Source organism: Alligator sinensis, unplaced genomic scaffold, assembly GCF_000455745.1.
Source record: "Alligator sinensis unplaced genomic scaffold, ASM45574v1 scaffold651_1, whole genome shotgun sequence".
Lineage (NCBI taxonomy): Eukaryota > Metazoa > Chordata > Crocodylia > Alligatoridae > Alligator > Alligator sinensis.
The window spans coordinates 230,730-241,668 of NW_005842014.1; the positions used below are offsets into that span (position 1 = coordinate 230,730).

Below are 10,939 nucleotides of genomic sequence, written 5' to 3' on the forward strand. Positions count from 1 at the left end.
GTTAGCCTTGATGGGGATTGCGTTGGGAATTTATGTATCACCTGTGCTGATTATTGAATCGAGAACTCGCTATCCTGTCTCCTTATGCCTCCCATACACTTGCTAAATTTAACCTGGAAGTAATATCTATATATCTATATATAGTGGTGTTTCATTTTAATCATGGAAAATGTGGATTTTGCGTTACTTCTTTTAATCCCAAAATTGGGTATTTTTTTTATCAGAGAAACCCAGGATCTCTGGTCATGAAGGAGTTCATTTTTTTCCTCTTTCACAAATGTTGTATTGCCTTCTGGGGCTGTTTGGCTTGTTTAGTGGGTGATAACAAGCAGGTTGCCCAGCCTGTTGGATTCTGCAGGCCGTTTTGCTCGCTAACCTGCTACTCAGCCACTCCTCCCAGTTAAAACATAGTCTTTAGGTACAGAGCAAGCAAGCAAGCAAACAACAACAAAAACCCAAATCCTTCCACCCTAACCCAGGCACTAGGAAGAAAGCCTTTGGCTCAGGGCCCAACACCTGGCCCCCCTGTGCAGCAAGTTGTTCAGCTCACTGCCTTTCTTTTCTCCTTGCAACTTGCAGTTCTGCTTCCTCTCAGCTCTCTCCTCTGGGGTTTTGAACTCTCTGTGGGACACCTGGTCAAAGCAGAAGGCCTTAATAGGGCTGGCGACTCCTTCCGACAGGGACAGACCACCCTACTGCAATGTTTGTTTTCCTGCCTTGCCTCCTTTTGATTCACTAAATGTTGGCGTCTTCTCTGAATCACTGATCCCCATTTAAGACAAGGGGGTTTGACTTGGGTGGTGTGATGTAGTGTCTTGCTTTGCAGCTAAGGGTCAAAACCATCACCACATTTGGGGTCAGGAAAGAATAAAAATGCTTTCTTTTATGAGCTCCGTCCCACCAGGACATATAATAGGGGATCTCTTCATTCTCAGTGAGTGGAGGTCCCACTGAACTGCCTTTATCACCAGTAGGAAGAGCAGTAGTAGTTCCTTGCTGCCTTCTCCCCCCTGCCACTGTTTTTGCAGCATATTGCTCCTGCAGTGCTGTCTCTCAGAGATGTGCAACCTCAGTGTCTGGCCTGAGACAGAAGGTCCTGACTAACCTGGGAAAATCATCTCATCTCCATTTCCTTGCCTATAGTGGAAAGATGATACTTGTCTACTTCACAAGCTGTTTCCAGGAGTAATTCTATCAACAACTTCATCTTTTTGATCCTTCAAAATTACTTTGAAGTTTTTTAAAAAAAAAGGATGCTGTGGGAATGAGCTAAGTGTTACAACAACCTCAAGGTCTTTAACTTGCCCTGTCCCGTTCTATGTCTTTTCTGCCTCTGTATGAGAGTATGTACATTTGCACACACCCACTCACCCATGCCACGTTAAGCAGGTTGGCAGAGGGGGGGGTTGGCTCTTTTTTTTTTTTTAATATCTGGCTGCTTCATTAAGTTATAAGAATGGGACCTGAGCTATTTGAAAAGCTGATGCTGTTTGTTCAAATCTAGCCCAAGCTGGGAGCACCTGAACAGCATGGCTATCTTGTGACCTGATCACAATCCATCTGAAATGAGTGTTTGATCTCCATCCAGTTCCCACGGAGCAGGTGTTCACACTAATAAAATGAGAGCCAAAATTGGCAGCAGGGGAGGATGGGTCAGGGAAGAGAATGGAGATGAATGCCCCTTTCATCCTTCGGAGACCAAGCCAAGGTGAGCTGAGCAGCGTGGGGAATGTCTTCTCTTTACTAGGAATGGGGAGAGGACTCCAACCTCCCAGCCTGGCAGCATTCGCACAGAAGCACCCTGTTTAATCCACTCTTCTGTTCCTAGCACTCACTGAGCAGCAGCAAATGGAAATAAGGCACGAAATGGAGACGAGGACACACTGCCAGATATAAGAAACCAAACTGCCACTGCCAGCGCTGTCCTTTTTGGGTTCAATTAAGTACCTATTTGAGGCAGTAGAAAGATTTCCCATTGACCTGAATGGGCATTAGGTCAGGCCCTTTTATTATTACCTGTAACCAGAGTGGGACAGAAGGAGACATCCAGACCGTTCAAGGAAGAGTTAATGCGTGAATGCACGAAACATTCAATGGCAGCTTTGTCACAGTTGCAGAGTAACTGTTCACAAGGGTCCCCAGATCCTGGAGACAAAACAATTCAAACAAGGTGCTATTGAGAGATCGGTTTCCACCATCTGCCTTTGCTTCCCTGTAAAGTTTTCATCAACAGCTACATTTCATTATGTAGTACACACATTAATTCTGTATTTCTACTGGTTTTAAAGTGAAACGAATCCAAGGGGTTGAATTATGCTAGGGAATTTTTTTAATTAAATTTATCAGTAAATGCCATCAAGTGTTTCAAAGGTCTGTCATACACAGAACATTATCCATTATTGGCCATTACATGCTGGAGGTGGGACTTGGTACAGATCTTTTTGTATGTACAGTAGGGGTATATCACAGAATACTAGAAAAAGGTTTGCAAAACAGTGATGTTGAAATATTATTTTCCCCCAAGCTAATAATTCTTTGACAAACATATTTTGGAGAAGTAATTTATTTCCATGCTCATACTTGGAATGAGGAGCACATTTATGTATTTTAATTTGAGCAACAATCCCTTTTCCGTTTTCAAGTAAGGGACAGTTGAAAAAACACTCTTCCTATTTCAAAGCAAAACTAAAGCAAAAAATGGTCTTATTTGAAGTAAAGAAGGAAAATAGGTTTGGTGGTTTAACTAAACCAGGTTTTATGGCAGAATGATTCTTTTTTGTTACTGTTACTGACCCCTTACACTGGCAAAACTGGGATTAGATTCTGGTAAGCAGATTTTTCTGAGGACTAGATCTTGGTGGGAATCATTTTTGCAATGTACAAAATAGTATCATAGTTTCATAGTAGCTAGGGTCAGGAGGGTCCTAAACAGATCATCTAGCCTGCCCCCTGCCACAGGCAGGAATGAATGCTGGGTTCACAAGACCCCAGACACGTGATCATCCAACCTCCTCTTGAATTTGCCCAAGGTAGGGGCGAGGACCACTTCCCTGGGAAGTTGGTTCCAGATTTTGGCCACCCTAACTGTAAAATATTGCCTTCTGATCTCTAACATAAACCTATTCTCTATCAGCTTATGACCACTGTTCCTTGTCACCCCAGGTGGTGCTGGGGAGAAAAGGGCTCTGCGTATTTGCTGTTGATCTCCCCTGATGAGTTTGTAGGCAGCCACCAGGTCTCCCCTCAGCCTCCTCTTGCTGAGACTGAACAGGTTCAGGTCCCTCAGTCTCTCCTCGTAGGGCCTGTCCTGCTGCCCTCTCACCAAGCGGGTGGCTCCTCTGGACCCTCTCCAGGCTGCCCACATCCCTTTTGAAGTGTGGCACCCAGTACTGGACGCAGTACTCCAACTGCGGCCTGATCAAAGTGGCATAGAGGGGGAGTATCACGTCTCTGGACCGGCTTGAGATGCACCTTTGGATGCATGACAAGGTATGGCTGGCCTTGCTGGCTGCGGTCTGGCAGTGTCCACCTCGCCCCACATCTTAGTGCCATCAGCAAACTTGGACAGCGTGCTTTCCACCCCCTCGTCCAAGTCGCTGATGAAGATGGTAAACAGTGCGGGCCCGAGGACCGAGCCCTGGGGGACCCCACTGCTCACATGTCGCCAGGTTGAGTACAACCCATCCACCACTACTCTCTGGGTGCACCCCATCAGCCGATTTTTTACCCATCCAACTGTGCAGGCATCAATGCCACAGTCACTTAATTTATTGATGAGGATGGGGTGAGAGACAGTCGTTCTAGACTTTAAGAAGGCCTTTGACACTATGTCCACAGCAACACCATCATCCAAGGATTGAGTTACTTGGTCGTAAAAGGCAATCAGGTTGGTCAGGCAGGAACTGCCTTTGGTGAAGCCATGCTGATTGCCCCTGAGCATGATCTCCCCTGCTGGCCCCCCACAGATGTGCTCCTTGATGATCCTCTCCAAGAGCTTCCCGAGCACCGAGGTGAGGCTTCCAGGCCTATAATTACTTGGGTCCCCCTTCCTCCCCTTCTTAAAAATTGGGACCACATTAGCCAGTTTCCAATCCCCTGGCACCTAGCCAGATGACCACCATAAGAATGAACAAACAGAGCATTTCTCAACCATGGTAGCATGTGCTAAGCTTTTAGCAGAGTTTAGTGGAGTCATTTCCCCTTACAAAGATACTAAAATGGCCCTTTACTCTGCCCTGAATGAAAAGATCACCATTTTGGAAATACTTCCCACCATGCAGCTCTTACAACATAGTAATGTTGGGAGTCCAGCTGCACACAAGGCTTTAGTAGCCACTGGCGTTTAGTGTCTTGCTAGCAAATGTGCTCTCAGATTCATGTATTGTACTTACAAATTAAAACTGAGTCCTAGTAGCTGGGCATTAGAAAGGAAATGTGGGCTGAGATTTGGGTGGTGGAAGCAAGTTAGTTGAGCTTGCACAGGAAAAAATATGAATGAGAAATACGAGAAGCAGCAATACTATAAACCGAGAGCACCTGAGAACGATAATATCTGCTACTGTGTCTTATCAAGGAACGTGGTAAGTTCTCCATTACCAAAGTCTTTGACTCAGGCCTGGGTGTCTCTTTAAAAGAAAAGGCCAGCTCATCCAGAGAGTTGGGTTTGGTGCCAGAATTTGGGGGGGGTGGCACTTCTGTGGCTCTCTTAAGCAGGAGATTGGACTGAGATCACAGCAGTCCCTTTTGTGCTTAAAATGAACCTGCTAATTTAGATCTGATGCTTATATGGCCCTCCCATGACCTTGGTATCTGAGTGCCTCAGCAACAAGTCTCTGGGGCTTAATAAGGAGAAAAGGGTTTTAAAAACCTATCAGACCAAGATCTAGGGCTTACATCTGCCCAGATGTCCCAAGTAAGACTAAGACCATATCTATACAACATACTGTGCCTGGCAGGAGTGCCACTACACAAGCTCCCTCCTAAACTTGGAGCAATGTAGCTGCATCTGCATGATGCCTCAGGCAGGCTAATTAGCTTGGAGTGAGGCTAATTGGCCCTGTTGTTCAGCAGTGCTAGTTATCCCACCCAAAGCTCTGAGCGGGCACAACTACATTGCTTTCAGTTCAGAGGCAGCCTTCCCTGAGCAGTGCCGCTGGCTTGAGACCACCGTTGCTGACCAGGGTATTTTCTGCAGTATAGCATAGTTCAAATAGTCTTCGAAAGAGAAACACCCCTGGAATAGGCTGGTTCTGGTTTCTTGCAAAAGAGGGGCCCAGAAAGATTTAGCACGGCTTGGATTTTGTAACAGGGGGACCATCACAGCCTGTCCCCGCGCCCCACCCATCAGCTTAATGACAGGTTATAGGAACCTTACTGCAGGTGAGGTTTTTGGTAAGACAGCTGAAATCTGTTGAAATCTTTGCAGGATCCCACATGCACTCCATCTCGACTGCTTCTTCATAGCATTTGCGGTGCTGGAAACAACAGCTTAATTTAAAACAAAACAAAAAACAAAAACAAAAACAGAGCAATTAAAATCATGGTCTCTAATTTGTCCCAGTTCTTTGCCTCGGTCTGGAGTGGCTGTGCTCCAGTAGTGGTTGTGTAGTGTGTGGAGCCCAGTTGAAGAGCTGGGGGACTTATTTTCCCTCTACCAATTTGGCAGGCATGGGAGTTCATTCTGCTGGCCCTGACAGATTGGGGGTCCCTGATGGCTGAATAGATGTCCTAGGCTGGGCACAGCAGGGTAGGGGTGTGGTTGGCCCTGAAGGGAAAATCCCAGTTCCCTAGCTCTTCTCTGGCTGCTGTAAGAGCCACGGCAGCTGAAGCACAAATTAGGACAGGCCAGTGCTGGCAAATGAATCAGCATCTGAACTTATCAGGGAGGTCTAACTTTTTCCTCTGTCCTTGGGCCCCACACTGTCACAGTCATGCCATTTTGGTGCTTGCTGGTCCCTCTCTCCACTTCCTTGGGGTAATAGCTATGAATCTGTCTGACAGGGATACTTGGAAGGAAATATTAAGATGATGAAACCATGGTGGCAGTGTTGGCAGACATGGATTGTTGCTACCTGGGGGTGCTTTGTTTGTCCTCTCGCTCTGATCCTGCTTACCACATCTGATCTACAAAGGGAAGGAAATGGTTTGACTCGAATGATACCTTCATGGCTCTGGGCAACCAGGGAAGAAGGCAGGTCCCAGACATGGCTTGAGAAGAGACTTTTCTATCTTGGTACAAAGGACATGGATGATGGGGGTTGCCTGATGCAATGAATATCCCCTGGTTACTTGTGGTCCGGGTTGTCCCATTCAGCAGGGGGGAGGTTTTAGCTGGGAAAATCTGTTTGGGTCATGTACATTTTGATGCTGGGCGATAGATATTATTGTTGCTCAGCTTCCTTTAAAATACCCAGGAAGCACTAAAAGGAGCAGAGCGCAGAAGGAAGCATTTTGTTCTAACAAATTCGGACTGTTTGACCTGCCAGATGGGACTCCATTATTCCAGCTCTCTGGTATCCTTTTGCTACCTCTCTGCTGGCACCTTATTACAGTGTGATTATACCGGCATATCACATTCAGACAGGAACATATTCCACAAAGGCCACAGTGACCTGACAAGCTTGGTAGGAAAAAAACCTTGACTGATTTCTTCAGCTCAACAAACACAACTAACTGCATCAGGTTTCCTAGATCAAGCCAAAGTGGGTGAGCTCCAGAATGAATTGTCTTTTGCATTAACTGATCAAGGAACTCCTTACCGCGAGCATCACTGGAGCCTTTTGGCAGTGGTTGTAGAGCACTGTATATGCAGACAGCGCTGAGCACTTTAAATACACGTGCATCTACAAAATCTGAATGAACTAAGCTCTTGCAGAGTTGACACAATTACAGGCATGTGTTTGTAAATGGGAGAACAATGCAAAGCAGAACAAACATAGACTGGTTAAGGGGTCTTTATAGCTGGAAGGCATCAGGGGTGTATAAGGACCCATCACATGTTTTTGGTGCTATTTTTCACTCTATTCATGGGATTGTTCCACGTGCTACTATTAGGATTTGTGCTCAGCGAATTTTCTAAGCAGAAAGGGAAAGTTATCTTGTACAAAGGGAGGGAGGCCTGGGGACTGAGTCCCTTGTCCAGCAAAGTGTTTTAGGCACATGCTTAGCCTTCAGAGCTTGGTGAGACTGAAAATGATGAGAAGTGGTGCCTTGTGTTCTGCCAAAGACTTCCTATAACATCCTTGGCAATGACCACAATCCCTTTCTCAGCCAGAAGGGGAAGATGAGGATACTTCCTTCCCTGGCATTGTCATATCATCATCATCACCATCACCATCACCATTTTGACTGCTGTCAGGCCAAATTCATGACTATTTGTAAAGTGTGATGAGACCCATGGATGGAAGGTGCTAGTCAAGGGCAAAGCTTTATCTGTCTCCTTATGATCTAAAGATCCAAGCTGTGGTCCCTGGTTTTCCCCTATGTTACACTGCTTTTATGACAGTAAAACTCCACCTTCAACACCGTTGTACTAATGTAAGCTTGGCACAGTGGAGAAGACAACCAAGACCTTTAACATTAATGCCAGCTCTAGCCATACTATTTTGGGCTTTGGCAGGTCTGTTTCCCTTCTGTGTCTTGGAACAGAAGATCAGGAGATAAAAATGAAGTGGGAAATGGGCAGGCAGCAGTAACTCCTGAAGACCACAGCTCCTGGGAGTGTCTGACATGCTATCCGCACTGTCCCACAGCAGGTAGTTCTCCGTGTCAGTGTCTCTTTCAAGGTCCTATCTAAACCTGAGCAATGTCTTGTATATATTAATAGGAAATCAAACCATCTATATTAGAGTTGTCCACCTGGAAGCCCCTGGGCCATGTGCGCCCCCCGCAAGAAATCAATTGGCAGCCGCGATCCTGGAACTTCTCTCTATACTGCTCCAGCTCCTGCAGCTGCCACTAGAGTCTCCTCCCTCCTCTGGGTTTCTCTGCCTGTCCCCAACCCTGACAGCAGGGCAGTAGGGCTGAGGGAGCCCATGGTCGGGTGGCTCAGGGGAACCCAAGGACCCTGTGCTGGATGGGGGGCTGGCACAGTGCAGTGGGGTCCAGCCCACCGCACCACAGAGGGGCACCTGTTTCGCAGTACAGAGGAGGGAGGGGACAGACACCTGCCATGCAGTGCAGCATGGTGTGTGGCCCACATGGCATGTAGGCAGGTTGCTTGTGGCCCCCTGCTACTCAGACGTTGGACAGCCCTGATCTACATCATGTTACCCAGGGAAGAAGTCCAACTAAGATGTGACAACCCCACTCTGAATCCACCTGGTTGAAAAGACAGTGTTTCAAGGAGTCTTTTGCCAGGCCAGAGACTCTTGGCGGCTCATCCTGCAGCCTCTCTGGCTCCTGTCTGTACATAGCGTTTCATTGAAATGGTGATCGGCCAGGAGGAGGCGCAGCTGTTGAGCTGTTTCAGGTATCGAACTATTGAACTGAATCAAGCTCTGATTTCAGACTTGTCAGAGCATTCATTCAGAGAGCAATTCGTGGAGCCTTTCACAAGGAGTCAGTCCAGTGACTTCCTTCTGCGTGGAAATGAAAATGTGGTTTTCCTACTCATTAGATGCTGTGAGGCTACAGCATATTCCTCCTCCTACAAGTAAATCTGTCAGTCCTCTGTGAACCATGAGGCTGTGGCTCACTTCACAGATGAAACCATCAGGTTCCACGTATTTGTGCATCTGTAGCACTATTTTTTTCAAATGGGATTGATCGTTATTTCACTTTTTTCTGGCACTTAACACTTCTTTTGTTATCTGAAAATGCAACATTCAGATGCATCCTGGCCTATGCTTATTTTAACTAGTCCAGCTAAGGGGAGCATGAACTGAATTACTATTTAGCATCCATCCACAAGGGCTAGCAAAGAGCATGTGACTTAAGATCGAGGCCAGGAGATAAGAGTGTAGATGGGTTTAGATGTTCAAGGCAAAATCCATAAAAGGACAAAATCCAGATGTTGCCAAGCAACACAGTTCCAAAACCAAGTGGGATCTTGTCTGGCTGGGATTGTCAGAGCACACCTGTGAGATCAGGTCTCTCTCAAATCTGCCTGGAGAAGGAAGAAGGTGATGTTTTTCTCCAAGTAGCCTAGTGGTAGTAATACTTACCTGCAAGGTCTGAAACTAGGGTTTCTATCATTCTTCTTTTGCTGAACGGGGCCAGTGAGAGTAAGGATGACTCTGAGGGACTCACCGGAAAAAATTGGCCACCAGTCCCATCTCCACTGAGTGCTTTAGTACCTCATGTATTATTCTGGATCAGTTGGCCACCCCAACAGGAGCCAAACCAACTGTTAAGTTTCAGACTGTAACAGCAAGACTTGAGCTGTGGCCAGAGAAGAGCCTGTGAATAAAACTCACCTGTCCGTTCCATCCACTGGAAGCCCTTCCATCTCAAACCGGCAAGAACAGCCATAGTCTTCAAAATCCCTTGGGCAAAGTCCAGTCACGCACTTCATTTTGTTCACAAAATTGAGCAATGCAGGGAAGTTAGTGAAGATAGACTGAAGCCAAGTGAAGTGAGAACCCAGACAGTCTGCAGAGAGAATAAATTAAGGGACATGGCACTTAGAGATGAAGGCAGGGTAAATTTTCACCTTGTAAATTAACCGATGGGTGGGTGGGTGGATGGATGAGTGGGTGGGTATCACAAGCTTTTGTGGACTGAAGCTCATTTAATCAGATCTGAGACATCATCAGAGACTTAGAAATGAAGCTGTTGATGTGCTCTTTCATGGACTTGATTGGAGAATGAGGGCTTAAGGCTGTGCAAGCGCTCTGGTCATTCTGGAGTGTTTGATATTGGCTTGAAGGGAAATCTGTCATTTCAGGATTTACCCCATTATTGATTCATATGTATAACAGCATATTCAATGCTGTTTTGACTTACAAAAGCAACCAATGCTCAAGTTGGTACTTACCAAAAAACAGTGTAACACTTTCTACATTTTGAAAGACTCCATTGAAGAATGTGATATTGTCTAAGGCAAAATAAGAAGAAACGCTGTTATAAATACATTGATAGGGGGAAAAAATGCCCTCCAGTGTGTGTCTTGCTTCCATTAATTCCACTATATCCATTCCAATGACAGACATAAATGGATTTGAGGAGCCAATATTGTTCTTAATTCTTAGTACTGTCAACCGAAATACTCGGCAATTGTGAGGGAGGTCCCCTCAGTGTCTCTAGAGAAAAGATCCCTGAATCTCGTACTCCATGGGCAATCAGCCCTGAGGCCAGTGCTGTTACATCCAGGGAAAATAGGTGCATGTAAAAGGTGAAGCCTGCTGTGAGCAGGGGTTTAGGTTGTAGCTGTGTTGGTCTAAGGATATAGGCAGACAAGGTTCCTTGGGTGAATTTGATGTTACCATGTACATGTGACAAAAATTTCCCTTTGTGTGGCTTAATGGTGTCCTACATTACAAGTATGTGAGTTTGGGGTGGTTTAAATGAATTTGCATCATTGCAAATTAAACTACATCCCAATGTAGTTTAGTTTGCAATGTTGCAACTGGGAATGTTACAGCCCTTAATCTGTCAGCTTGTCCCACGGCTACGGGAGAAGCGGGTAGGCTCTGCCGAAAAAAAGGATCAGGCCCCTTGCTGCTTCTTCCTTCAGCAGGCTCCTGTGGCCGGCAGGATGCCTGGGGCAGCCCAGGAACAGGCTGGCTTGCCCCTGGGGTAGTGCAGGAAGGCAGCAGGAGGGTGGCTAGGTGTGCTGGTGGCCAGAGAAGGTGGGAAGCAGGCTCCATTGGGAAACAGAAACATAAAACTCACCGTTTCAATTAAAAACTCACTATTTCAATTTAGGAGGCGTAGAATGCAACCCTGAAGGACTAAATGCCCATCGTACAAGTGCCCTGAGGTTGTTATTTAACCTCTG

The 10,939-nt window shown here is 46.2% G+C and overlaps 1 protein-coding gene across 1 annotated transcript in view; it reads right to left on the reverse strand.

The window, feature by feature from the left end:
- Positions 1 to 10,939, reverse strand: part of OC90 (otoconin 90) — a 36,550-nt gene that overhangs the window by 19,984 nt on the left and 5,627 nt on the right. The window contains exons 4-7 of the mRNA XM_025202089.1: positions 9,977 to 10,036; positions 9,417 to 9,591; positions 5,375 to 5,487; positions 2,017 to 2,145 (exon numbers count right to left, since the gene is read on the reverse strand). Coding sequence (XP_025057874.1) covers positions 2,017 to 2,145; positions 5,375 to 5,487; positions 9,417 to 9,591; positions 9,977 to 10,036 — 477 coding nt within the window. The remainder of the gene's footprint in view (positions 1 to 2,016; positions 2,146 to 5,374; positions 5,488 to 9,416; positions 9,592 to 9,976; positions 10,037 to 10,939) is intronic.